This window comes from Equus caballus, chromosome 20 (genome assembly GCF_041296265.1).
Source record: "Equus caballus isolate H_3958 breed thoroughbred chromosome 20, TB-T2T, whole genome shotgun sequence".
NCBI lineage: Eukaryota > Metazoa > Chordata > Mammalia > Perissodactyla > Equidae > Equus > Equus caballus.
In genome coordinates, this window is record NC_091703.1 from 42255182 (window position 1) to 42280652 (window position 25471).

The following is a 25471-nucleotide window of genomic DNA, read 5'->3' on the forward strand; positions in this document are numbered from 1 at the left end:
AGAGAAAGTAGAAGCCACGTTTATTGTCTTAGGGTCCTGGCCTAAGTCCTTGGACCTTGGGACTATTGCCAAGGACTTGTTACCTGTCAAGTCCTCCCTGGGTCTCTCGCACCACCCTTTCCTTTGGGTACCCAAAGAGGAGGGACCCCCAGCTCATCACCACTTGTCCGTGAGCCTGGTTGGCACAGGAACCTTGACCAGAGGGCTTGTCCATTGTCTGCTTCTGAAGAGGCCCTCTGACTCACTCCTTCCCCCAGATTGGAGGAAGGGTCCAGGGGATGTAAGGAGTCCATGGGGTGCTCAGTTTCCCAGGCCTCTCCCCCGTATCAGGAAGTCCTGGGGTGTAACCTGGATCCCGCTTGGGCTGTAGGTTTTTCCTGGAGCCTTCTCTGCTTCACAGCCTTGCCTCAGTCCTATCTGGAGGTCTCTGGCCATTTATGGGCCTGCCTTGCTGGGAGAGGTAGGGGCTGAGATTTGCAGTTCTTGGTGAGGTTGGGCCTTGGGATGGACTGGTCTATCTCTCTCCTCGCCTTCTGGCCAGAGATGTTGCAGTCTGGCAGGGGAAAGGCCAGGGCTGCAGAGCGCATTCCCCGGGGAGGCGGAGCCTCCGTTAAGCTCATTTCCTAGAAGTCTCCTGTGATCTTCTGGCTCTCTGTTTTCCCAGGGGGTGTCTGGAAAGACTCTTAAGGAGACAGGAGTCCAGGGCGGGTGATGAGGTCAAGGGGTGCGCTGAGGCGGTCAGGGGAGGCCATGCCCGGGAGAGTGGGTGGGACACCCAAGAGCGCCTAAGCCTTGTTCACAGGTAGCCCTGGGCCTCTAGGCAGGGGAACCCCTAGGCTTTGCGAGGCAGCCTGCCTACCCCTCAGGCTGTGAGCATCTTAGGGCAGGTATCCTATTTGCAGGAAGTTGCTCCAAGTTCCTGCCCGGCTCTCCCCTCTTCTTAACCCTCCCTGCCAGCCACTCCCAGGGCTCTCAGGCACGCCCCAGTCTGCCCCTGGCATAGTGTTTTGGGCACTGGGTTGGGGTGTCCTCTCTGCTTTGTTACTCCTTCCGTTTGACTAAACATACGTGGAGGGCAGTCACTTTCACTGTCGTACCCCAGAGCCTGGCACAGTGCTTGACACACAGTGGGGGCCTAAGAAATGCATGCTGTGCACATAGCAAATAAGGCAAAAATAAAGTCTCTCTTCGTCTGTTGTCCTCTATCAGGTCTCCTGGGAGGGAGGTGTGTGGATGGCAGTGGAGATTGGACCACAATGATACATATCTGGATTCCACTTTTCCAGATCACTTTTGAGGGAAAAAGGGCTGGGGTGCGGGGACGATGGCACATGTCTGTCTTTGATCCTGTCTCTACATCTCCTTCCTGTTACTTTCTTGGACACTCCTGTCTCTTTTATTTCTCCAGAGAACTCCTGAGACCAGCCCTAGCTTGGGGGTGAGAGGGTTGGGAGAGGAGTAGGTGGTATAGGAAATCCAGAAGGCAGATGGGAGCTGGGAGGGGCTCCTGGGACCACTTGGGGGCCTCATGCAGAGACGGGGATCTTCTGAGGTCTGGGGAGCCCATCAGCCTCCGGGGCTCCCCTTTCCTTGATGCTGAAGCTCCTGCTGGGCAGCCAGAGCTGGGAGCACCTGTGCAGAAGGAGGGGGCCCAGTGGGAGGACCAGTGCCAGCCACGCCAGGCCCAGGAGGATCCAGATGACCGCCAGGCTCCGGTACACTGAGATGTAATGCTTGTTGGGGTCTGTGCCTGGTAGGGAAGAGGGACATGATAAATGCCAGAGGTCTGAGGGTGCAGTAACCCCCAGGTTCCACAGGGGACCCCACCAGTCCCCCCATAACAAGGATCAGCAATGGAGGTTCCTGGGGGAAAAGATGACAGGTCCCAGACCAGCCACTTCTGAGGATGATGTGAGAATCCACAGCAGCCTCAGAAATCAGTTTCCCAAATAACGAGGGCTGTCAGATCCTCAGAAGTTCCCTCCCCTACCCACTGACATCTCCCCCTACCCCGAACCCTGGTGGCCTCCACCCTGAGCTATGCGACTGCCTCATTCTCACCGACGACATAGTCTCCAAAGCCGATGGTGCTGAGAGTGATGAAGGCAAAGTAGAAGCCCTCGCTGAAGCTCCAGCCCTCCACGTGGCTGAAGACGATGGGCGGGAAGATGAGGATGAGCACCGACCCCAGGATCAGGAACAGAGTCAGGGCCAGGATCTGCAGTATCTGGGAGGGAGGGAATCTGTCTCTGAGTCCCCTTGGAAGGCCCCATATTGTATGGTGGGGTGCCTGGGGCAAATTTGGGAGTGGGGCTGAGTCAGAGCTGGGTCCCCTCCCTGCCCCGCAGACCTTTGGGGTGGGGCTGGTATCCAAGTGTGCGTAATCCTGCCTGGCTCAGGAAAAGATCTGGCCAGAGGGATTGCGTTCGGGGGTCAAGTTGGAAATTGGAGACCCCTTTTGGCTTGGGAATCTACTTGTACAGGCCTCTCAGGGACTCAGATCTGGGATAGAGGAATGTCACTGAACTGTCCCAAATTCCTCTGCACTCCTCCCCTCCTAGCGTGCCTGGCTTTGCAAAGGACTGGCCAGTGAGGTGGGAACTGGGGGCATGCTGGGTGGCCTGGAGTTTGTTTCAACCACAGGAAAGGATGTTGGAGTTCCGTGATGACCACGGAAAGGCGCCACGTTGACCAGCTGTCAGCAGGTGGCCTCCAGCTGTCAGCTCCTTCAGGGGGCACTTCAGCTACAGAGACCTGCCTGGCCCAAGGGCACACCCTTCCCAGGAAGGCCACCCTGGTGCCTGATTGAGGCAGGGGTATAAAGTCCTGGCCTTTTCAGCCTACTGTGGGCCAACACCGATCGTCTGCACACACTGCAGAGCTCCTCGAGGGGTTGGCCAGATCTTTGTCCAGCTTGCATTGAACTTCAGCTTCTCCCTCTGCCCTTTGCTTCCACAGGCATCTACCCCTAATACCCAGCTTGCCGAATTTGGTCTCAGTATTGGCTTCTGGAGGACTCAACCTGCAATAGACTCCGTCACAGCAGGGCTGTAGGGAGGGAGGGCCCGTACCTGGGAGCGCTTGGACTGGTCCTCCCACCCCTCGAGGGTGGCCAGGTGGGCACGCAGTCCTCTGCCCAGGTGGTTGAGGAAGACCACATTGAGTGGGATACCCACCAGGGCGTAGAAGACACAGAAGACCTGGCCTGCCTCCGTGCTGGGCGCCAGGTTCCCGTATCCTGCAGGGGGAGGGAGAGTGTGCAAATTAAGGATGAGAATTCAGAACTCCCTCCCCACCAGACTCTAGCCGACTTAGTCTTCCATCACCTCTGGGGGGAGAAGGGGAGGTTCCCCTGTTCCCATGAACGCTCTTGCCACCCTCTGCTAGAATGATCTCTATTTATAAGAATCCTGCTTGTCTTTGAAGGCTCATTTCCAATGACACTGCCTCCAGGAAGCCCTCCTTCCTCCTCCTGAATAGATGTGACTCCCCATAGTGCTTTGTGTCATTCCTATCTATTTATCTACTTCACCTTGTGTTATTGTTTTTGGTGTGCTTACCTTATCCCTCTTCATTGGCTTGGAGGCTCCTTGGGGGCCGAGCCTGGATCCAAGTTCATATCCCCATACCCCCCACTCCCTTACTCTGCCTTAAGTCTCACCTGACCTTAAGGAAAGTGTGTGGCATTGGACTGAATTGAATGGCTGGGGGAGACCAGGGTTAGCAGGGGTCTAGGGGTTTCCTTCAGGAGGTGGATGTGTTTTCTGACTGAGGGGGCAAAGCAGACGATCAGTGCTCGGTCCCCTTGGAACACAGGGATATCACACGAAGCTTGGGGGGAGCAGTTTCTGTGCTCATAGATGACTTTGCACCCCAAGTCCCTGCATCTCTCTCTACCAGAGAGGTTGTTCTGGCTTCAGGAGGGCACTTGGTGTGTGGGCAGGTCCCTAATGCTGGGGTGTTACATGCAAGATCAGCTCTCAGCCAGCCAGGGCAGGTGTGGGTAGATGAATACCCCTGCTTTCTCGCCTCTCAAAGCGCCTGTTCTGAGGATGGGCTCTACTGGCTTCTCGTAGGGTCCCCGGTGGCAGCGAGCCCAGGTGCCCTATGCAGTGGCCTGCTCATCAATGTACACTTTATTGCCTTTTCTCTCTCTTGTTTCACTTTCCCACTTCTCTACTCATGCTTCCTGGAACCACCTCCTGGATAAACCACATCCTTGTCTCAGCATCTGCTTTGGAGAACCCAAAGCAAGACAGGCTTTGAGGAAGCCCCTCTCCACCGGACCCTTTACCTATGGTGGTGACAACCGTGCCGGCAAAGAATAAGCTGCTGCTGAAGTCCCAGTTGCTGGGGTTGGTGGAGTTGCCTTTGGGGTTCACGCCCTTCACCCAGGCTTCCATGATGACCTGTGGGGGGATAGCCGGGGATGAGCGGAAGAGGGAGTTGATGGCACCTGCTGTTGGCCAAGCTCTCAGCAGGGGGCTTTTGTGTCATCTCACTCCCATTTCACGGAAAAGGAAACTAAGACTCAGAGTGACCAAGGGACCTGGCCAAGATCATTGGATTCCAAGTCCACTGCCTGTTCCAGTGGCCAGTGTGGGCTGGAGGAGGGGAAGTGGGTTTGAGGAGGTGAGGTGGAGGATGCCGAAGGAGTGGTCCAGGTTGGAGATGCTGCCCATGGCCAAGAGGGTGAGATGCAAATGGATTGTCAGGACAATGTGAAGATTTCAGGTTGGATGTTCCTGGAAGGGTTTATTTGGGAACATGGGATTTGGGGACCACAGGGAAGCCATGGGGCTGCCCGCTCAGGCGGCTGATGGCGGGGGACGGAGAACCCAGTGTTCTCTGTTCTTCCAGAGGAGTGGGCAGCCTTGCTCTTTGCTGCCCTCTAGTTCCCAGCCCAGGCCTACAGGAAAAATTCCATCAGAGGCCAGGGCAAAAGTGATACATGTGCGTGTGTGTGTGTGTGTGTGTTGTGGTGGCATATATGGGTGGCATGTTGTATACATGTGACATGTGCATGGGTACTATATGTAATGTGTGTGCATGTTTTGTGTGTATGTGTGTGTTGAGTGTGTGTTTACAGAACCTGAACCCTTGCAGCCTAAGCCCCCTGTCCCTGAGCCAGCCCTCTTGGAGATGGGCAGGGCTCCTTCCCCATCTGCTGTGAATTGTCCCAGGGCAGGAGCGCAGCCTTGTCACCTGATAGAGGCCCAAAGGCAGCAGGAGGCGGTGGAGCAGGGGCAGCTCCTGCCTCTCGTTCCTGTGGGAACCAGTTCCCACTGGCCGGGTGAGCGTGTTCCGGCCAGGGTGGGGGTGGCCCCAATGGGCCAGGGCTGCTCAGGCATCCTGACACAGCCTGTCTGCTCCTCCTCACTTTTGGCCTCTTCAAATGTGAACTTTAGCCTCCTTCGCTTTCCCACACACCCAGAGAGGCCAGGACCAAACATTCTAGAATGCACCGCTCCCTGGAGACCCTCACCCTGGGAGCAGCACTTGCCCTGGACCTGGGCTGTCCCCCTCAGCCAAGCTGAGGCCCCCCATCCCACTGAGGAGGGGCCTTGATGTCAGAGAGGGTACCGAGGGTGGGGTGCCAAATGTCGACCTTCCGTCCTCCTCCAAGAAGCCACGTGTGGTGGAGAGAGTCAGGCACGAGTCCCGTGAACCCGGGCAAGGCCTTGTTTCCTCATGGAGTCAGTCTTCAATATTGCTTTTATAGCTTTTTATAGTACTGTTTACAACTTTTCTTCTTCCTTGTGATTTTAACAGTAATGTGCGTTCTTCCGGAATCTCATCCCAGCATTCTTCTGCCTCTCAGCTAGACTCCCTGGCCAGTAATGGTCGCTCCAAAGGAGGCTGAGGACATCAGGGGCAGGGGTGTCCTGGCTCCCCTGGGGAAGCCCCCAGGAGCAGTTAATTAGTGGCGCCACCCTGGGGCTGCAGTCAACCTGTTGCCTCATTCCTCTATTTACAGAGCTAGTTGGAGCCCAGCTCCCAATCCTCCCCACACCCTCGGCTCCTGGGTTTCACATCTAACACTGGGCTGGGAGACAGAGGAGGTTCCAGGGCCTCCAGGGCCTCTGCCCTGCCTCCTGGGGTCTTGGGAGTCTCCTGAATCCTTCTCAGCCCTGTACTGCGGGGGAGGAAGGAAGTGAAGCCTGAGCCTGGAGGCCTCGTTTCCTGGAAGAAAGGGCCTGGATAGGTTTCTCACAGCTCCAGAAGGTTCTCTCTGACCGCCCAGCCCACCTATCATCTTCTAGGCCAGCTGTTCTCCATCTTGAGGGGGCCTCAGCATCACCTGGAGCTCCCAGGTGATGCTGATGTGGGTGGTCCAGGGGCCACACTTTGAGAACTGCTCCTCCAGGCTGTATCTTGCCCCCACACTTATGCTAATTTGCATGGCGAAGAGAGTACAGCCTGAGTGCAGGTTCTGTATCTACCACTAACTGCAGCATTGGCCAACATACTGCACCTCTCTGTGCCTCAGTTCCCGTCTACAAACTGGAGATAATGATAGTAATAGATAAATATGAGGAAACACATGTAAAATGCTTGGCCCCAGGGGCTGGATCATGACTGGTCTAGCTCCGTCCTGGTGATCCTGTGCCCCACTGTTTTAGGCACATTGTCAATGCTCTATAAATGCCAATTATCATCATGATGAGTCTGCACCCGGCTTGATCCTCTGTGGTGGGTGCTGTCATTCACTAGATCCCTAGTCTTGAATGCATTCACCTTCCCCCACAACACCCAGGCTTTGCCTTGCTTTTGGTAGAGAGGGTGCTGGGGTGCCAGAGTTTGTGCAGGGAAGCAGAAGGGGCCCAGGCAGGGGGTGACCCGCCCTGCCACCATAGAGACTCCCCTCCATGGACACAGTGCTGCTGGAGCCCAGTGACCCCGGCCATTGCTCACCAAGCCCAGCTCCAGGTGGAACCCGGCTGGGGAGGGCCAGCATGGTGGCTGCTCCTGACGTTTATCTGTCTCCCACACACAGCCCTCGAGTGTGGTCAGCACAAGGATGTGAGCTGGAGAGAAAAGAGGAGGAGCAGCAGCCCTGGATTTGAGTCGGGGAAGTGCAGAGTGCCGGAGAAGGAAATTTGCACAGCATTGATAACACTGACGCACAGTGCACATTTATGCAGCAAGTAGCAGCTTAGAAAGTGCTTTTAATTGGCTGCCAAATGTTTGCAGCACAGATATGATTATTCTTCTCATCTTATAGATGAAGAAAGTTGAGTCCAGAGAGGTTAAGTGACTTGCCCAATGTCACAAAGCCATCCAGTTGTAGACCTGGGGCTAGAATCCAGCACTAGGTCTCATCTGGCTCCCTGTTCCCACCACACTCTGCTTCCAAATGGGGCATCAGCCCTACGGGTGGCTCTGCACCTGCCATGAGAACCCCCATTCTGCCCACCATCCCACGCCAGCATCTCCCCTTCACCTGCACAAACTGCTCCAGGGCCCGCTGGTCCAGACAGGTGTAGTTCTCCAGGAAGCGCAGCTTCTCGAACTGTAACTGGTCCCTGGACTGAGTCTCTGCCTGCTTCTCCAGCGCCTGGAAGATGGTGGCGCCGAGCAGCAGGTAGCAGATATAGGCCAGCAGCAGGGGCAGGAGCCTGCTACCCCAGCAGCTGAAGAGCCTAGCGCGGGGCATGGTGTAGCCAGGACTCTGCCAGGGCTGTGGGGCTGGCTATGGGAGGAGAGGCGGGAAGAAGGTGAGGAGTCAGCGCCCAGGGACCTGCGCCCAGCCTCCTGCCTGCCTCGCCCTCCTCGGCACAGGTGTCTGGAGGCTGGGGAGTCTGTTTGAACAGTGCGGCTCAGCTTGGCTGCACTAAGTGCCACTGAGTGCAAACAGGCCTGCCACCCCCCACCCACCCGGCTTTTTTTCCATGGAGAGCAGCAAGTCAGAGGCACAGACCCCTCAAAGAGACCTACCGGGTCTTCCTGAGGTCATTGTGTCTCACCCTCTGCCTTTCAAGTTGGGTGAGTGTTTCTGGGCTAACTCTGATGCTCCCCTTTGCTCTGCAGGCCCAAATGGACCCCTAGACAGCCTCCAGCTTTTCACCAGGAAGGCTTCAAGCCCCCAACCTTCGGAGCTGGGAAGAAATCAGAATGGTGTGAATAAACCTTGTATTCAGTTGCCTTGGCTACGAAATGGGGCCAGGAGAATTGACCTGCCGACTGGGGGAACCCGAGGATGAGTAGGCTGGGTGACAAATGAGGGCAAAGCAAATAGAGAAACGACCGTCTCCATCAGGGATGGGATCAGGTTGACGCGCCTAATAAATTGGATGCATTTGCTTCATAGCTTTTGCTGATAATTTTCTTTGCTTGAAGTGCTTTAGCAGTTCCCTTCAGAGGAGAATGCTTTGGGGAGACGTATGGGTGAATCAAAAAGGGCTAACAGTATATCCTGGCCTGGGTGTTGACGGTGACTATGGGTAGAACGGGGGGCTTTTCCTGTCTTTCTTTTCTTTGCTTGTGTGTGTATGTGTTTGCAATTGCTTTATTGATATGTAATTCACATACCATATCGTTCACACACTTAAAGTGTACAATGGAATGGTTTTCAGTGTATTTGTAGAGTCGTGCAACCATCCCCACCATCAATTTTAGAACGTCTTATCACCTCAAAGAGAAAGCTCGTACCCCTTAGCTATCACCTCCACCCACTGGCCCACCTCCTCAGCCTCTGGCAACCGTTAACCTGCTCTGTCTCTATGGATTTCCTGATTCTGGACATTTCATATAATGGAATCATACAATATGTGGCCTTTTGTGTCTGGCTTCTCCAATTAGCATAGTGTTTTCAAGGTTCATCCATCTCGTAGCATGGATTAGTACTTTGTTCCTCTTTATGGCTGATCATGTTTTATTGTCTGGATGTACTACATTTTATTTATCCATTGATCAGTTGATAGACATTTGGGCTGTTTCCACTTTCCAGCTATTATGAATAATGCTGCTCTGAATATTTGTGGGCCAGATTTTGTGGGATATAGTTTTCATTTCTCTCAAGTATATACGTAGGAGTGGAATTGCTGGGTCATTTGGTCACTCTACGTTTAATTTTTTGAGGAACTGCCAGACTGTTCTCCACAGAGGCCGTGCCATTTGACAGACCCACCAGCAGTGAGTGGGGTTCCTGGTTCTCTGCTCGTGTTGGTGACATCACCTGTAATGAGCTGTGGCAGTGGACACCAGGAGTTGCCTGCAACACCGCTTTGTACACGTCAGCTGCTGGCAGTGGGCATGACTGGTCTCGCCCATCTGGTACTCCTGCTCTGTGCTGCCTTAGGCCAGGCCCCCAGGAGCAGCCCTGAGAGGGGCGTTGTGTAGGAGCAGTGGAGTGCGTGCAGACCCATGAGGCGTGGGGCAAGCAGGCCAAATGAGGCACCCCAGTCCCAGCTCAGCCTGGTTCCTGGGGGCCCTGGTGGCTAAAGCACACTGGTTAGTCCGAAGTGGAGGCAGGGGAGCCAGGCTTTCATAGGCCCAGACCAGCCAGTCACTAGGGTATCTCTGGTTCTGTGCACCTGCAGGCAAAATGGCTCCAGTAGCCTGTGGACAGTCCCCTGAGGAGTCCCAGGTGCAGGCCAGGCCATGGGAGCAACAATACATTAAAGAGGGGGAGACGGTCACGGAAACGGGGAGGGGATCAGAAGATTGACAGTCTCCCTTGCACCCAGTTTCCAAGCTCTCTTGCAGCTGGGGTGGCCATGTGACCCCGTTCTGGCCAATTAGAGCTGGGCAGTGGGCTGTGGTGGTGTGGGCAGCATTGTTCCATCCTGACAGAGGGTTCAGGGCAGCCAGCCCCACCCTTCCCCCTCTGTCTGCCCTGAATGCACAGGTGATGGGACCTGCTGAGCCGTCTCGTGTCGGTGAGGGAAAGATCAAGAGCATCATAGAGATGCTCAGCTGATTCCCGCACACACTTATCTCTAGATTTCAAAAATGTTAGAAACATAAACCCTATTTGTTTAAGCCGCTGTTAGATATTCTGTCGCTTCCCAATAGTTACATAAGTTTTGGCTTTTTTCAATTGTTCAAGGCTTGTTTGAATTGGAAGGAATAGGAACACACTCCAGTTATCTCAGGTAATTGGTGACAGGAAGCTAGGAGCAGCCAGAGTTCTGGTACATCCGGGCCTGCGTCCTCACTCTTAGCCACCCGCCATCAGTGTGCCTGCCTGCTCTCCTCAGGGGCGCCCCTCCCCTCATCCCTCTGCTCTGCCCCTGTCTCTCTGCCTTGGAGTTCTGCCCCAGGCTGACCCTGACATCTGGTCAGCCTCAGCTCCCACTGCTCTCTGCTTCTTTCTCTTGGTATTTCTTGGCTCAAGTCCTCTCAGAGGCTGAGAGTGCAAGGCCCCCTTTCATGCGGCCACCTCATGGCTGAGGATGGGCTGTCCTTGGGTCAGGCCCGCCCTCAGCCGAGGGCCTTAGCCGGGGGTTGGGGGCATCACAGGTACAGGTGTCCCTTGGAAGGGGTGATGGGGAGGCAGACATGTGGCTAGTATGTCCGGGACAAGTGACAATGGTTTCTGTAAGGAGGGGGAGTTCTTATGGAAAATAAAAACAAGGGGGCTCAAGGGAGTGGTGGTGACATAGGGTTCTTCATCTGCTCTTAGGTGCAAACCAGAACAACAACAAATAACGGGAGTCGAGGTGCAAGCAGGAAGTGGGGGCTATGTGTTAGGAAAACCCTGATGCTGTCAGAAGGGCCACGGGCAGGCCGAGGGGTCCTCCATGGTACCTCACCCATCCTGGGGTTGAGGTGGGGCCCTGTCTGGGGTGGCAGCTGCCTTCTCTGCAATCCTGCTGGCTCTGGGATCCCTGAGACCCCCGGAGGTCCAAAGCCGTCCTGTACAAGGCCCTCCTCACACCCAGAGCTTTCCCAGACAGCACCATGCTGGGATGCGGGCTTGTCTTGGAGGAACAAGAAAGCACCTGGAGTCACAGAACTCACCCTTGACTGGTTTTTCCTCGTGCTTTGGCGAGAGTGGGCAAGTGTGCCGGCCGTCATCTCTGCCCTGCAGACCCGCTAGTTCCTGGCTATAAGCTGGGCTTGCAGTTCTACCTGCAAGGCCATGTGATAACCAAGTCCTATTTTATTGCCCTGGAGAAGCTCCATATGTGAAGGTTTCTCTTGTGTCCTATTTAGAAAGCTCATCCGTTGATGTCTGGAGGATCTCAGGCAGGTCTTAGCAACCTCTTAGCCCTAGTACCCTCGACGGGTCTGGACTCTGTCCACAGGTAATAGTGGCTGTTCTACGGTGGAAGGAAGAGAGGGAGCGAGAATGGACTATCTGCATGGGAGAAAGGGCGGAGGCAGTGGGCCAGGGGGACATGTGCGACCTGTTGGGGTGGAGGGAGGGCTGCATCAGCCATCACTGGAGCCCTCCCTTCCTCAGGCCCTGGGCAGGGAGTGGTCGCAGGCAGGCTCCCTGTGGGCCAAGTGCTCCATTCATTTAGAGACCCACTGAGAAGCTCCGACATGCTGGCCAAGCGGGCCAGAACTGGGGCCTCCTCCCACCTCTCTTGGCTACGCTTGCTCCCCTCTTTTGCTGCTCCTTCTGCTCTGCTTTCTTCTGGGTGCGCCCCTGTCTCCTCCTCTCACGCTCAGGTTTTTACAGACCATCTGGAGGCTGGCAAGGCATTACTGGACTAGAGTTTAGGGTAGAGTCTTTCTGGGGAGCATGTCCAGTTTAATGGGGGGCTTCTGAAAACCTCAAGGCTGCAGAGCCAAAGAATGGTAACATATGGTGGAATTGGTGGGTGGGGTCAACTCAGGAGGTCCTCAAAGCGCTCTGCACCTGGAGGAAGCCCCGTCCCCTCCCTCCCGCCTTTGCTCAGTCAGTACCCACGAATCCAGCGCCTCTGTGCCCTGGGACGTGTTCCAGCTATTCCTCCGGGTTGGCGGCGGCCTCACTGGGTGAGGTTCAGGAGAGGACTTGCAGGCCCGCAGGGGCCTCCCTGCCCATCAGATGTTCCATCTGCCCTCCTGACACCTCCCCACGGGGGCACCATCCCACTGTGAGCTGTGGATGGACACGGAGCATGATTTATAATCCCTTTCAGGGAATTATTGCTGCTAATGGGCAGAGCCAATTTGTGCTTCCCGAGGTGGGAGGGCAAAATCAATTAATGGAGAGTCTGCCATGGCCAGGCCTGATGGCAGAGCGTGGCCTGACATCCGGCAGTGATAAGGGACTTTCTGAGCCTGAACTAATAAGGAGATTGGAGGAAAAAGAAGAAAAACAAAACCCCCCCAGATCAATTTTATGTACAATGGGCAGAGAATGCAGAGTAAACAGAGAGCTGGGCACGGGCCCCTTTCCATGCGAATGAGCCCTGAGATAAGGAAAGGACAGGCTGCCCACCCCACCGTCCAACATCGGTATTCGCTTAGGGAGTCGCTCAATAGGCACAAATGAGAGGGGGCCCCTTCCAAACCGGAACTAAGGGGAGCAAATAAGGCTCACCTCGCCTGGGTACGCCATCTGCAGGGGAAAGGGCCAGCGGAGAAAGGGAGCCTGGTTTCAGATCCTGCCGCCTAACTGGGTCCACCTAAGAGATGGCACCACGGGGCCAGAGCGACAAGTTCTGCATGGGGTTGTCTGGGCTCCTGGAGGTGTCCGCACAGTGGAGGGTACAGGAGGGCATCCTGGGTGGAGGCAGGGGTGGGGCAGGTCTGTAGGGGTCTTTGTCTGCCCTCATGGCCAGGAGTATGATCTCAGGGGATGTCCAGCCCAACTGTGTGATCAGCAGAGAGGATGGGGAAAGCTGAGGGTGACCCGAGGGAAAGGCTCAAAACACACATACACACACTCACTCACTCGCACACGCCCCCCCCCTACATCTCTTATTGATTTTGCTCAGAAATTTCCATTGCTTTTTGGAGAGGCAGGATTCCGTTCTCACACGAAATCTTTCCCTAAGCCCCGAGGTGAATGCAGGTCAGAGAGGGGCTCTGGTTAAAATTGGGGGGCTCTCATTTCCACCAGCCCAGAGGGCTTGACTGCAGGAGCGCCCACCCAGCACTCTGAAGTAGTGCCCTTGCTGAGCTGCGCTTGCCGCAGAGCAGACCCTGAGGCGAAATGTGGGTGTTAGCAGCTCATTTGGGGGGGTGACCCTCAGAAGGATCCAAGAGAGTAGGGAAGCGAGATGGGGAGGAAAGGCGGCCCATATGGGGTGCATTACTGAGGGGGTGACTGCAGGGGGCCACTGGGGCTTGACCTCGCTGGGGACCCCTGGGAGACCCTCTAGGGCACACTTTAGAGTTGTCCCACAGGGCGGCAAGGAAGCTGGGGTGTTTACCCACCAAGTCCCGCCCCTCGTTAGTTGGGTGGTTAACTCCTGCAGTGCCCGCCTGCCTGCCCTGGGCTGACAGTGCTCCTGTGGCCCATGAGAAGCTTCAGGCAGAGACACGAAGGTGCTGGAGACCGGAAGCTGTTGGTGTGGATGGGCACTGTCCACTGCAGCCGCACGTGACCTCCCGGGGGCCAGCGGGAGATGGGCAGGGCACTGCCAGTGTCTGGCACTTTTAGTTCTCGCCCCCTTTTCTGAGGCCCCATAGTTGTAACTCCTGCAGGGAAATAGCTCCTCTGTGGAACTTAATGAAGGAGTGGGTCAGCTTGTCCTGGCGCATCAGGCAGACGCCCTTCGGAGAAGGACAGGAGTGGGAGGTCCATGCCCCTATCTCTCGATAGCCCCTAAATTTGCAAAAGGCAAGAGGATTGTTAGGGGATCCACAGGACACCCCACATTAAAGAAGCTTTTCTTTACCTCTACTACTAAGGAAAAAAACTCAGAGCTGCAAGAGGCACTGAGCTAAAGCAGCAAGAAGCCTGGGAAGAGCCAGGCCAGCAGGTAGATGAGGGATGGTGACCAAGACGGACTTCACCTTGGCCCCAGGGAGGAGCAGAGCCTCCCCAGGGCCTGGGAGAGACAATGAACTGAGGAGCTGAGAGTAGAGGCCACGGCTGCTCCTGGGTGTGGGGTCCTGGCAAATGTTTTCTGTGGACCCTTGTCTATATAAGCAATTTGATTAAAAAATGTACCAAATTCACGAGTCCATGTGAGCTATAGTGATTTATTGGTGAAGATTTAGAATATGGCAGAGAAGAGCGACTTACGGGTTTGTTTGTTGTCTAATTAGTGCACGTGAAGATTCTTTGTCCTACGTCTGACTGTGAGAGTCACTCCAGTCAGCATGTCAGCACCACTGTGGTGGCCCGAGCTCGAGCAATGCCCTCAAAGGAAATCTCGAGCAATGCCCTCAAAGGAAGGCTGCACCATGCACAGGAATGCTCTGCTCATCAGGCTGTTCTCCCGGAACCAGGGACCGACCAAGAGGCCCCAGGACCACTCCACAGGCATGAATCCTGGAGCACCTTGGGGCATGTGGCCAACCCCACGCGTGAGTTGAAGAGCCCTCTGAAGGGCAAAAAGGGAACCGAGGTTCACATGGGACCTGGTCTGGGCTAGCGGTGGTTGGCATGGATGACACTGTTGGCCATGGCAGGTCCCACCACCGGAGGGAGACGTAGAAAGTTTCTAGCAAGGCGCTTCCAAGTGCAGGGCCCTCTGAGGCATGGGGCTGAGGAGATCTCCTTGTCTGGGTCTAAGGACAGTGATGGAAAAGGCAAAATCAAAAGATATTTCAGAGAAGGGAAGATGACAATAGTCCCTCAGACCTGGGGCGAGACGGGGAACGGGGCTGGTCCGGGAAAGGGCTGCCTCCTTGAGACAAGGAGCTGAGCAACTTGAGAGGGAGTAGAGCCTGACTGGCTTTCTCCTGCTCTGTGCTGTGAGTTCCCCCTCAATGTGCGTCAGTGGGCTCAGCCTGCTGGCCGGCACTCGGCCACGGAAACCCAACACGAAGCAGTTAGCCCTAAGGAAGGTTGCTGCCTCTTCCCTTGCCAGGAGAGAAGCAGCCAGGGCCGGATCCAAAGGCCACATTTCACACAGGAGTTGGAGCCTGTGTGAAACAAAGGAAACATTATTTCCCCCTCCCACATTTTACACGTACATGTTCAGCTTCCAATAGTCATAGCCAACCTTTCCACACCTGCTGTGCCTTAAAGCCCTGGCTGCCCTCACACACACACATCATGGAATACTCCTTCCCCCACAGTTTGACACGGCCCAAATCCCCACAACGCCCCTATATGCCATGCTCTGTGTTCCTCTTCAACAGCTCAGCCCCTGGCCTCCTCACTTCACCCAGCCCCTGGCCCGCCATCCCCATCCTGAGCCCTCCTGTTCTGCTGGCCTCTCCACACCCACCCTGGCTCACACTCTTCACCAGCCTTGACAGGGAGCCCAGGGCTGGCCTCATCCTACCTCACCCCCAACTCCTTCTTAATTCAGATTCCCTTTTACTTTTTTATTGTCTGTCTCCCGAATTTGAATGAAAGTTCCAGGAAAGCTGGCACTTTCTCTGTCTTGGTTACCTCTGATCATCAGAATTTTGCACAGTGGATGACACATCCTTGTTAACAGAATGACTAGAGGTATGAGTCATGTTTATATTTAAGGCATTACAAGGGGAATTCTTGCCTCTCTTTTAACACACACACCCACTGCATGTAAAAATGTGTCCCAGGGGCTGGCCCTGTGGCCGAGTGGTTGAGTTCACATGCTCCGCTTCGGCAGCCCAGGGTTTCACCAGTTCAGATCCTGGGCGCAGACATGGCACTGCATAGGACAACCAGAGGCACTTACAACTAGAATATACAACTACGTACTGGGGGTCTTTGAGGAGAAGAAGAAGGAGAAAAAAAAAATGGTTTGGCAACAGATGCTAGCTCAGGTACCAATCTCTAAAAAAAAAAAGAGCTTACTTGTCAATGTGGTCAGATGATGGATGATTAAAAAAGTAAATAAATAAAAATATGTCCCTGTGTTCTGTATCTGTCATCTGTGTCATTCCTGGGTCTGTTTCTCTCAGTTGGTTCTTCTCCTATGGGCCATATTTTCCTGCTTCTTTCATGCCTGGTAATTTTTAATTGGATGCCACTTCTACGTTGTTTGGTACTGCATTTTCTTTTATTCCCTTAAATACTTTTGAGCTTTGTTTTGGGACTCAGTAAAATTACTTGGAAAATTAATGGAAACAGTTTGACTCTTTTGGGGTTTACTTTGCACATTTTGCTAGGTAGGGCTCATTTGGCCCCAGTGCCCAGGCAATACCCTCCTGTGTTTTCTATTCAAGGACTCTTTAGGGAGGCGATTTCTGCACTGTGGCCCCTGGGAGCGTGAGCTATTCCCAGCCCTGTGTTATCTCCGGAAGTTGTTCTGCTTGCTCCTTTCTGGTGGTTCTTCCCTGGGCCTTGGGTGGTTCCCTCACATGTATGTGCTGCTCAGCGGTTAGCTGAAGACTCAAGAGGACTCTGCAGATGCTGGAGTGCGTTCTCCCTCTCCGGCTGAGCTCACTCATCTCTGGTACTCTGCCTTGCAAATTTCAGCCACCTTGGCTTCCCTGGACTCCCAGCTCCATTTCCTCAACTCAAGGAAACCACTAGGTCCACCTGGCTCCCCCTTCCTGAGCTGCAGCCTGAACGCTCTCTGCAGGCAGGAAGTCGGGGCAATCGTAGGGCTCACCTCATTTGTTTCTCTTCTCTTAGGCAGCAATGTCCTGTACTGCTTTTATCCACTGTCCAAAAACCGTTGTTTTATGCATTTTGTCTACTTTTCACTTGTTTAAAGCAGGAGGGTAAATCACGTCCCTGTTGCTCCAGCATGGCCATACGTGGCAGTCTCCCTTTTTCATATGCAGCCCACTCTCAGGTGCCTTTAACAGGCAGCATGGAGGGACAGAATGAACTCTGAGAAATTCTGCGTCTAGTCAAGTACTGTCTCTGGGTTTCAATTTCTGTATCAGTTAGCTATTGCTACGATCGATGCTTCATGACAAATCACCCCAAGGCTTAGTGGCTTACGACAAGAAGCATTTATTCTCATGATAAACCGTCCGCCAGGGTTCCTCCGACCTGGGCTAGGCTCGATGGGGAAACTCAGCTCCAGTCTCCAGGTCTGCTGGGCTTGGCTCCAGGCTGTAGGCTGGGCCCAGGTCTGTTCTCTGTATGTTCTGGGATATAACCTGAAGGGGCAGCCCCTACCCAGGGCATTTTCTTCTCAAGGCGGATCACTGGAGGGCAAGAGGCAAGCCCAACCGTGTAAGCACCTTTCAAGCTTCTGCTTGCATCGTGTCTGCCAACATTCCATTGACTAAAGCAGGTCACAGGGCCAAGGCAAATTTAAGGGGTACAAAAGCATCCTCTGCCCCATGAGGCCATGACCAAGTTTTGGATGTATAATTCTATTACAGAGGGTAAAGAATTAAGACTAGTCATTCAGCGTACCACAGTTTCTCTATCTGTTTTCTGAAAATCCCTTTTTGCAAGATCTAAGCAAGCTACTGTCTAACCTCCCCTCCCCCCAACACTTCCTATCAAGGGAATGGCAGAGCCAGTTGAATTCGAGGAGGGCCTGGGCTAGAGTCACTTGGCAGGCTGCTTTCCAGAAGATATTTTGGGAAGCACCACATTTTGGTGTGAACTTGGATACTCTGGACCTCCATGGTTCCACTGACCCCAGGTGGGTTGCTGGAGAGTCTTTTTGGAAGATTCGTCCATTTCTTCCATTTTCAGAGGCCAACAAACTTTGGGGAAGATGCACTGTAGTCAAGCACGTGTCTCCATCAAAGGCCAGCTTTCACTGGGAGGGGACTTTTGGAGAGGGAGGCTCCCTCCCCAGTTGCTGCACACACTTTGCACATGACCCTCTTAGCAGGACACCAGTGTCCCAGCTGTTCCTTTCTATCTCATCTTCATTTTCTTTCCTGCCTTAGTGATTGCTCCAGGAGGCAGGTTGGCACACACATCTCTGTCAATAAGGCCTTTGGACCTAGGAGATGACCTTCTCAGCAGGAGATCCAAAGTCAACAGACTCTTACCAACTCTAGAGGGCCAAGGTGTGCCAGGTCACTGACGCTGTTTCCAAGGGACTCTGGCCAATGCCATGCCATCTTCCAGATTCTTGAGAGTGTCTGTGTGTATTTACATGTGTGCCCCATGGACTCTTGGGGAACCAAGAGAACCAGGCTGTAGGGACTCCATGTGGCCTTCCACTGGCTCTACAGACTTTATTGAGGACTGACTATGTGCCATAGAACTGTCAGGGCCAGAAGTGAACCAGAGAGACTAGGCCCTGTCCTGATGGCCCTCAGTCGCAGAGCCAGAGTGAGGTCATGGGAACGACACCAGCCTGAGAAGGAGATCCGAGCTCTGGCTCTGCCACTCGTTAAGTGAAGGAGTATTTATTGAGTGCTGACTCAGTTGTGCTGGGGACACAGTGATGAGCAAGACAGATAGATCCCTTTTGTCATGGGCCTTTTAGTCTGTTGGGGTGGGGTGGGGTGGGGGCGTTGCAGGCCATAAAAAAATAAGCCAATAGAGAAAGATGATGTGTCAGGTAGTGATGAAGAAAATAAAACAGAGCAATGGGATAGAGAGTCACTAAGGGTCACTTTAGACGAAGTGGTCGGGGAAAGCCTCCCGAGGAGGGGACACTTGCCACTAAGTAGCTGTATATCAGCAAGCCCGGGTCCCCTCTTTGCCTTAGTTCTAATTGTACAGATGAGGTTGTGGATTACAGGAGCTCTATGGGTCTGTCTAGCTTTGAAAGGCAGTGATCTATCTTCTGCATGATCCTTTTACCCAGTCCTGCAAAGGGGGTAATAAAAAATAAGCGAATTATACTGCAGTCTCTCCCTGTCCTCTCTCCAGGGGGGAGGTCCTGTACGTATAGGATGGAGATGAAAGGAGCAGGGGCCATCTCTTGTATTCAGGTAGCCTCATTTCCACGTGGCATTCCTCTCCCACCCTCCATTCCCCCTCCCCTGATGGCAGCTGGCTTAGAACCTTGCTTCTCCAGGGCCTCCTGAGGCCCATGTCCCCAGATCTGTATCACAGCGCCAGGGCCTGGAGCACTGAGAGGGCTCACTGAGGCAAGACCTCAGGCAGCTGGGTTTCCCCCGTGGGAGCAAGGAGTTTCGGTCCAAATCCTGCAGAGCCCCAAGTGGCTGGGTGAGGGTGTGAGGCCCCAGGTGCCCACACTGCCCCTCTCAAGCTCCCTGCAGAGCTCCTGGGAGCCGCCCACCGCTCTCTGGGCGCTGCAATGTCCTTCGACCCTGCAGGGTGGGCAGCTCCCTGGAGAAACAGCAGACTCAGGCACTGCCTACTGGTCACTGGGGCCACGAGGGTGATGGTGGAGGGTCTGGTCTAGGAGACGGGGATGGGTCATCAAGCTGCCCTGCGTTCCACTACCTTGTCTTCAGCGCCGACCTCCTGCCTGGCCTGCCCCAGCCACTCCTGGGCTTCTAAACCAGGGGATGGGGCAAAGGAGTCGGCTGGTAAATAGCTAAAAATAACCTATTCTCATTTCCCCTGCATTCTACCAGGGTGAGCTTCCTCTGCCACTACGTTATGACGGCACTACTTCATAATCGCAAAGGTTTATAATCATCTGGGTGAAACACCACTACAAGAGTGTACTGAAGCCCTCGTCTTGCCCTTAGCAGCTAACAGCTCCAGCACCCGCAACAAGGATGTCATTGCAAGCCCAGGCCCCAGCCTCACTGGCAGCCTCCAGGACACCATCCTTAAAGAAACACAGCCGCCCCCCCCCCCCCCCACCATTGGAATCAAAGCCACTAGTTGCTCCCAGAAGCGCACAGATCACTTCTGAAGACAGGGAGAGTGAGAGGAGGCGTCTTCATCTGTACTCATTGATGCTGCCACAATGCACGGCTGGACACTTACTGGAGACCTGAAAGGAGACAGGACGTTCTTGGTTAGGCTGTGCCTGGGGGCACTGACTGCCCCCTGGATGGAAGGACAGGGGAGGAGGCTGCAGGCCGCCCCTCCTGGGTCTGGGCTGTGCGCTTCTCAGTGCCCTGACTCCCAGGGGCTGCATTCACTCCCCAAGCTCTGAAGGAAGATGCCTCCCTTGCCCTTTGCAGAAGTTTCATCTCCCTGAGCCGGGATCAGCACTCATTTTCCAACCGACACTGCTACTTCATTCTTCAAGAGAGTCTCTCCTTGCTTTTTGCTCCAGATATTCATTATATCCCAGGATGGCTCCTCCTGACCATGTGGCCCCATCCTGTCACCTCCCATGGCTGGGCATTGAGAAGGGTTCTCTGGACTAAGAACCAGGACCCCTGAGTTCTAGCCAGGACGATCCCCTACTGTGATGTGATTTTGGCAAATTGTGTCAGCGCCCTGGTCCTCACTTCCCTCATTTCCCAGTCACTGGGGCGGATGAGGCGCTGGACAAAGCGAGGTTACCAGCAAGCCTCTTTGCTTCTCAAAGCTGGACCAGCAGCACTGACATCCCCTGGGAGCTTGTTAAGAAATGCAGAATCTTAGGCCCCATCCAGACTTACCGGATCAGAATCTGCATTTTAACAAAACCCCTAGATTCACTGGCACATTAAAGTGTGTGAACTGCTATGAGTGACATGCAGTTAATTTGCTCAAAGTTTGGTTATCAAATAAAAGTAAAAGGACATTTCTAAAGATTCTTGGGTGGAGTAATGAGCATAATGTTTTAAAAAAATTGCAGCAGGCAGAGATCTTGCGGGCGAGGCATTGCAGCCATCCAGCGTGGCCTTGGGGACCTGGCAGTGGGTGGGGAGTGTGGGTGCAGTCTGCTTGATCGTGCCGGGGAAAAATCAGTAATTCTCTGTGACACATTGAATGTGAAAGGTGACAGGAAGGAAGAGGTCAAAAACAATTCAAGGCTAGGAGCCCTTGGTCCTTCAGATCTAATTCTGTGTGCAGGACCCCCGGCTGGCCTTGCTATTTGGTTAACCAGAGAGGGTCCTTATTTTTAAGACACTGCTCGCTGTCCTGATTGACTCCTAAGACAGGAAGGAAGGACATCAGGCACACCAGAGCATATGAAGGCGATGTGTTCCAGTTACTCTGGACCCGGGGTTCACAGCTCTGCTAGGTGAGGGCAGGCCCTGGGGACCACCAAGCACATGGCTGATGGTTAAGTCATAGGTATGGAGTTTCCTCTGCACCGTTGCTAAGCAGGCTGGGCCAGGATTAGTTAGTGCTGCCAATGGAAGGAGCACAGAGTTTGAGCCGGCTCCCACCCCAGGACTGTCACTGGCCCCCAGACACTTGCATGCAGTGATGACTAGGGGAGGGGTGGGAGAAGCTGGGAAGAAATGCCACAGAGCAGGGCTCAGAGCATTCAGTGCTCCAAGACACGGTTCCTCACATGCACAGACCTCACCCCCAAATAAAGGGTGCCGTTTCCAGTTCATTCTTTACTTTATGAACCCCAGTCACGTGGAGTTGTCATCTATATTGGGATTTTTGTGACTGTGGATTCCCAGAATAGAAGGTACTGCTATAAATAGACCATCCAGAAAATCTCACACCTCACCATGTTGAACCGGTTCTATCTGCGGAGGCCAGTTTTTCCCGCTGACAGCTCCTGGTGCTTGGCCGTTTACAAGGAACTTTTATGGACATGATCTCAGGAGAGGCTGACCACCCGGGCAAAGGTGGAAGCTGAAGTCAACAGACGTGAGAGGGAGGCTCTGTGAGGTGACCCGCCTAAGGTCACAGGGGCGGAAGCAGCCCTTGCCCTGAGTGCTGGGTTCTTTCTGCTTCCCTGGGAGGGCTCCTGAACAGAGGAGAGAGCTGGGGTTGGGGGGGGGGTTCCTCAGAGTGGAGGCAGCGGGCGCCGAGGGGACACTCTGGCAGAGCCTCTCCTGGCACTGGCTGGAGAAGAGGGCCTCGAGGTCATGGGGGTCATACCAAGGCTCCTGTCCAGACAGAAATATTTTCAAACTGAGGGATTAAGGAAGATTTGGGGGAAAAAAAAAAAAAAGCATTCTGGAAGAGGGTTCACTTCATTTTCTCAGCTTCAAAAACCATCCCTGGCAGTTAGAAATAGCGGATTTGACACCACGGATGACGAACGCCCCTTACGGGGGATATATACCTGTCCACACGTGCCCCTGGCAGGGACTTAAACTTTCCACAGCTTTTCTGTGAATCCTAAATCAAGGAGAGTCATCCTGGCCCTGGGTGAAGTCTGAAAGCCTGTGGGCCCGGCTTATGTTAAATCACCCTCTCTGGGCTCGGGCTCCCAGGCCCATAGTCACAAATCCCCCATAATGAGCATTCCTGAAGAAGCCCAGACAGACAGCACTGCTAAATTAAGAGCAGAGGGGGCCCAGGGCAGGTGAGGGAAGTGTTTGCTTTGGCTGGGGAAGGTGCTGGGCCGGCCTGCTGTTTGCCTGCCAGGGAGGCCTCATAAGTGGCCTGTGTAGAAAGTGCTGTGTGCTGGGGCTGGGCCATCTGCCGCGCGTCTGCCAGGAGAGGCTGCACCTGACCTAGCAGGACAGGGACACTTTGTCACCCTGTCTTCAGCTTCCTTTGCAGCCCCATGGTCACTAAGAACCCAGGATTATTTTCCTTCCCTTCAGAATAAAAATGGAACCCTCAAACTTTTGTTTGTTTTGATGAATGACTTCCAGGCTGCCGTTTGTTTGGAGAACAAAGCTCCCCAGCCGCACGGAGGGTGGAGGCCAGGACAGGAGCAGAGTGGCTTTTCAAGGCAGTGTGGCTCAGTGAAGAGAGAAAGCCTGGGTTATCCGGCCTCTGCTGTGTGTAAGCTGGGCAAGTTATTCAATCTCTGCGTGCCTCAGTTTCCTCACCTCTCAAAAGGGGGATCATACTCCTGGCTCTGTACGTCTTACAGGAGTGTTGAGAGCCTCAGATGAAATAATATCAGTGAAAAAACTGTATACATGGTAACGTGCCATCCACATTTCACACAGGCCCTTCAGCCCCACTCTCTGCGCCATCGGGCACGGTGTTAGCAGGAAGATGCCATCCTGACACAGACCATGGGTTTACGCTGCTTCTCTGCTGAGAGGGTTGGATGATAACGTCTCTATTGTGTGTACAAAAGCTGAGGAAGCATAACTTAAAAACACTGCTTACTTGGAGGTTTCTTGATAGGAGAAATGATGGTTGATTTTTATGAATATGTTACAGGGGATGGGGTCTACCAGCTCCAAGGCCAACCGCTCCCTTGTCTGTGTCCCAGACACCATTGCCTCTCACTTCCTCAAAGAATTTTCTCCTTCCGTTTGGTCTGCTTTTCCACATCGTCCGTTTCCTTCTTTCTATTGGCCCAGTCCTTTCAGTATAGAAACATGTCTTCTTAACCATTTAAAACAAAACCCCAACCCCTCCCCTCGGTCCTGACTTCCTTTTAGCCTCGCCTCATTTCTCTGCTCCTCTTCACAGCTAAACTCCCTGGAAGAATTGTCTCCACTTACTGTCTCTGCTTTCTCCCCGCCCTTTCTCTCCTCAGATAGTCCAATGGGGTTTTCATTCTCCCAGTCCCCTGACGAAAAGGGTCCAGGACCAACATGATACGCAAAACGGCCGATGAGCAAGGTTCTGTCCTTTCTTACTTACGCAACCTCTCAGCAGCACTGGACTCTGCCAGCCTGTCTCCCCTTCTCAGCATCCTTGGCTGGATCTGCCCATCTCCCTCAATGTCATCGTGCCTCAGGGATCTGTTGTCAGCACTGGAAACCCTATTTGCTCTCTTCGAAGGGGATTTTACCTGGTACCATGGCTTTACACACCATCCAGCCCTCCCTGCTGAGCTCCAGACTCAGTGAGCTGGCGACTCCACATCTCCCGGGATCTCCACTGGCATCTGAAGCTTCGCATGGACCAGCCAGAACCCTGACTCCACCAGCTCCTTTCCTCTGATGTCTACTCCTCCCTGCCTCTCTCCTTTCAGGAAATGGCACCACCATCTTAACTGCTCAGATGAGAAGCCCAGGAGCCCTCTGACTCTCCTCTCTTCCTCACAGCTCAGATCCAATCTGCTGGCAAGTCCAGGCTACTCTCACCCCTTGCCTGGACCTTCCCAGGAGCCCGGCAACTGTGCTCCTCCCGGTCTCCTACGACCCACACCACATTCAAAGGCCAGAGTGAGCTCTTGAAAGCACCAATCAGACCATATCACGCCGTCATTGAAATTCTTCACCGAGTCCCTGCTGCACCTGTAATAGAAGCCAGGCCCTCTACCCTCACCCACAGGCCCGTGTGGTCTGGCCCCTGCTCCCTCGCTCAGCCCTCCAGCCACTCTGGCCTTCCCACCCTGTGACCAAGCAAAGCTCCTTCCCGTTCAGGGCTCGTCACTTTCTGCTCACGCACACAACGCTGCACGGCTGCTCCGTTCTCATCTCTCTGCTATCAGTTGAAAGTTCTCCTCTCCAGAGGTGCCTCCCCCGAGCCCCAGCTAAAAGCAGTCTTCCTAGTTGCTCTTCATGACACTTCTCATTTTAGCCATTTCATAGCACTTATTAGCACCTTGCACGATCTTATGTATCTGTTGACGTGCTCATCATCTGTTTCCTCCCTCCTCCTGGAAGGTCAAGGACGTCACTCTGTCTTGTTCACTGCTAGGGCCCTAGTACTGGTACAGTGCCTGACATACAGAAGGTGCCCAATAAATACAGTGTTTGTTCACCAATTGGCTGTTCAGTGTCCAATACATATCATTAGAGTATTTGGGGGCTAGATGGGGCCTTGAAGATCACCGAATCCAATTTTCTCTCTCTCTATCTTTTTTAGACAGGGAACTTGAGGATGAGAGAGGGCAAGTTATGTGGTCAAGGTGTGACAGCAAGTCGGTGGCAGCTGTCTCAGGCCTCAGAGAAGCCCTGACAATGGTGCTGATGTGGCTGATCCTGGTGGTGAAGAGAGGACAGTAAACAGGCTGGCATCCCAGTGAGAGAGCCTGCTCTGCACAGGCCATCCTTCCCTGGGGGGGCTCCACCCATGCGCAAGGCCCCTGCTGCCTACACTGCAGAGAGCAGGCCGTGGAGCTGAGCATGGCCCGCAGGGCAGGTGTCCATCATTATAGGACCCCGTCTGCCGTTTCAACCATCAAGGAGCCTTGTTGACATGTAAAAGCAATGCTAAGCCTGTCTAGTAGCCTTTGGATTCCTGGCTAAGACTAAAGCGGGGCTGGGGAAGGGGTCCTGGGCTCTTCTTGTGGCTCTCTGGGGAGAGGAAGGCAGGAGAAGGGCATGTGGGCAGCTGCCAAGAGGAAGAGTGGGGAGGTCAGCAATGAAGGCTGGAAAGGGCCTTCTGTCTCTCTTCCGGTGTCTGACACATCACACATATTTCTTCTGTGACTGTTACGGTGTCCTCAGGCCTGGGCCTTCAAGTGGCCCTTCCAGCTACAGCTCATTGGCAAGAACCACGCTCCGGCAGGAGAGCGAGATTTCCAGCCAGGGATTCAACAAGTCTCCAAACAGTCACTCCACCCCTTCCTGTTTGGAGAGGCTGAGCAAAGGAGTGCTGGCTTCGGGGACAAGGACAAAAGGAGCTGAAGATCTGGAGGAGGGA

The 25471-nt window shown here is 54.0% G+C and overlaps 2 protein-coding genes and 1 long non-coding RNA gene across 9 annotated transcripts in view; 1 reads left to right on the plus strand and 2 right to left on the minus strand.

Moving 5' to 3' along the window:
- Positions 1–18: 18 nt before the first annotated feature.
- Positions 19–13538, minus strand: KCNK16 (potassium two pore domain channel subfamily K member 16). 2 transcript variants are annotated; one of them, XM_001500661.3, is made up of 6 exons: positions 7445–13538; positions 4295–4409; positions 3072–3238; positions 2062–2227; positions 1610–1750; positions 19–413 (listed from the first exon to the last, which is right to left on the minus strand). In XM_001500661.3, exons 1-6 carry the CDS (start codon positions 7655–7657, stop codon positions 301–303), a joined length of 915 nt encoding a protein of 304 aa, XP_001500711.1. In that variant the 5' UTR covers positions 7658–13538; the 3' UTR covers positions 19–300. The 2 variants fall into 2 exon arrangements, with proteins under 2 accessions (XP_001500711.1, XP_003363758.1); XM_003363710.3 differs by lacking the exon at positions 19–413 and having other exon boundaries at positions 442–1750; positions 7445–13535.
- Positions 13539–14071: 533 nt separating this feature from the next.
- KIF6 (kinesin family member 6) overlaps positions 14072–25471 on the minus strand; it is a 371457-nt gene continuing 360057 nt past the window's right edge. For all 6 annotated transcript variants that reach the window (XM_070244518.1, XM_070244517.1, XM_070244519.1 and 3 more), the window contains one exon: positions 14072–19832. In XM_070244518.1, coding sequence (XP_070100619.1) covers positions 19822–19832 — 11 coding nt within the window. In that variant the 3' untranslated portion in view covers positions 14072–19821. The remainder of the gene's footprint in view (positions 19833–25471) is intronic.
- On the plus strand, positions 21149–24590 carry LOC138919506 (uncharacterized). The gene is made up of 3 exons (XR_011429720.1): positions 21149–21585; positions 22567–22699; positions 23412–24590. It is a non-coding gene; the product is annotated as an uncharacterized lncRNA (long non-coding RNA).

Coding starts and splice junctions, on each gene's coding strand:
- KCNK16 (XM_001500661.3), bottom strand. CDS start 7,657: ATGCCCCGCGCTAGGCTCTTCAGCTGCTGGGGTAGCAGGCTCCTGCCC. Junction 3,239..4,294: donor CACGGTTGTCACCACCATAG/GTAAAGGGTCCG, acceptor CTCCCCCTGCAG/GATACGGGAACCTGGCGCCC. Junction 2,228..3,071: donor ACCAGTCCAAGCGCTCCCAG/GTACGGGCCCTC, acceptor CCTCCCTCCCAG/ATACTGCAGATCCTGGCCCT.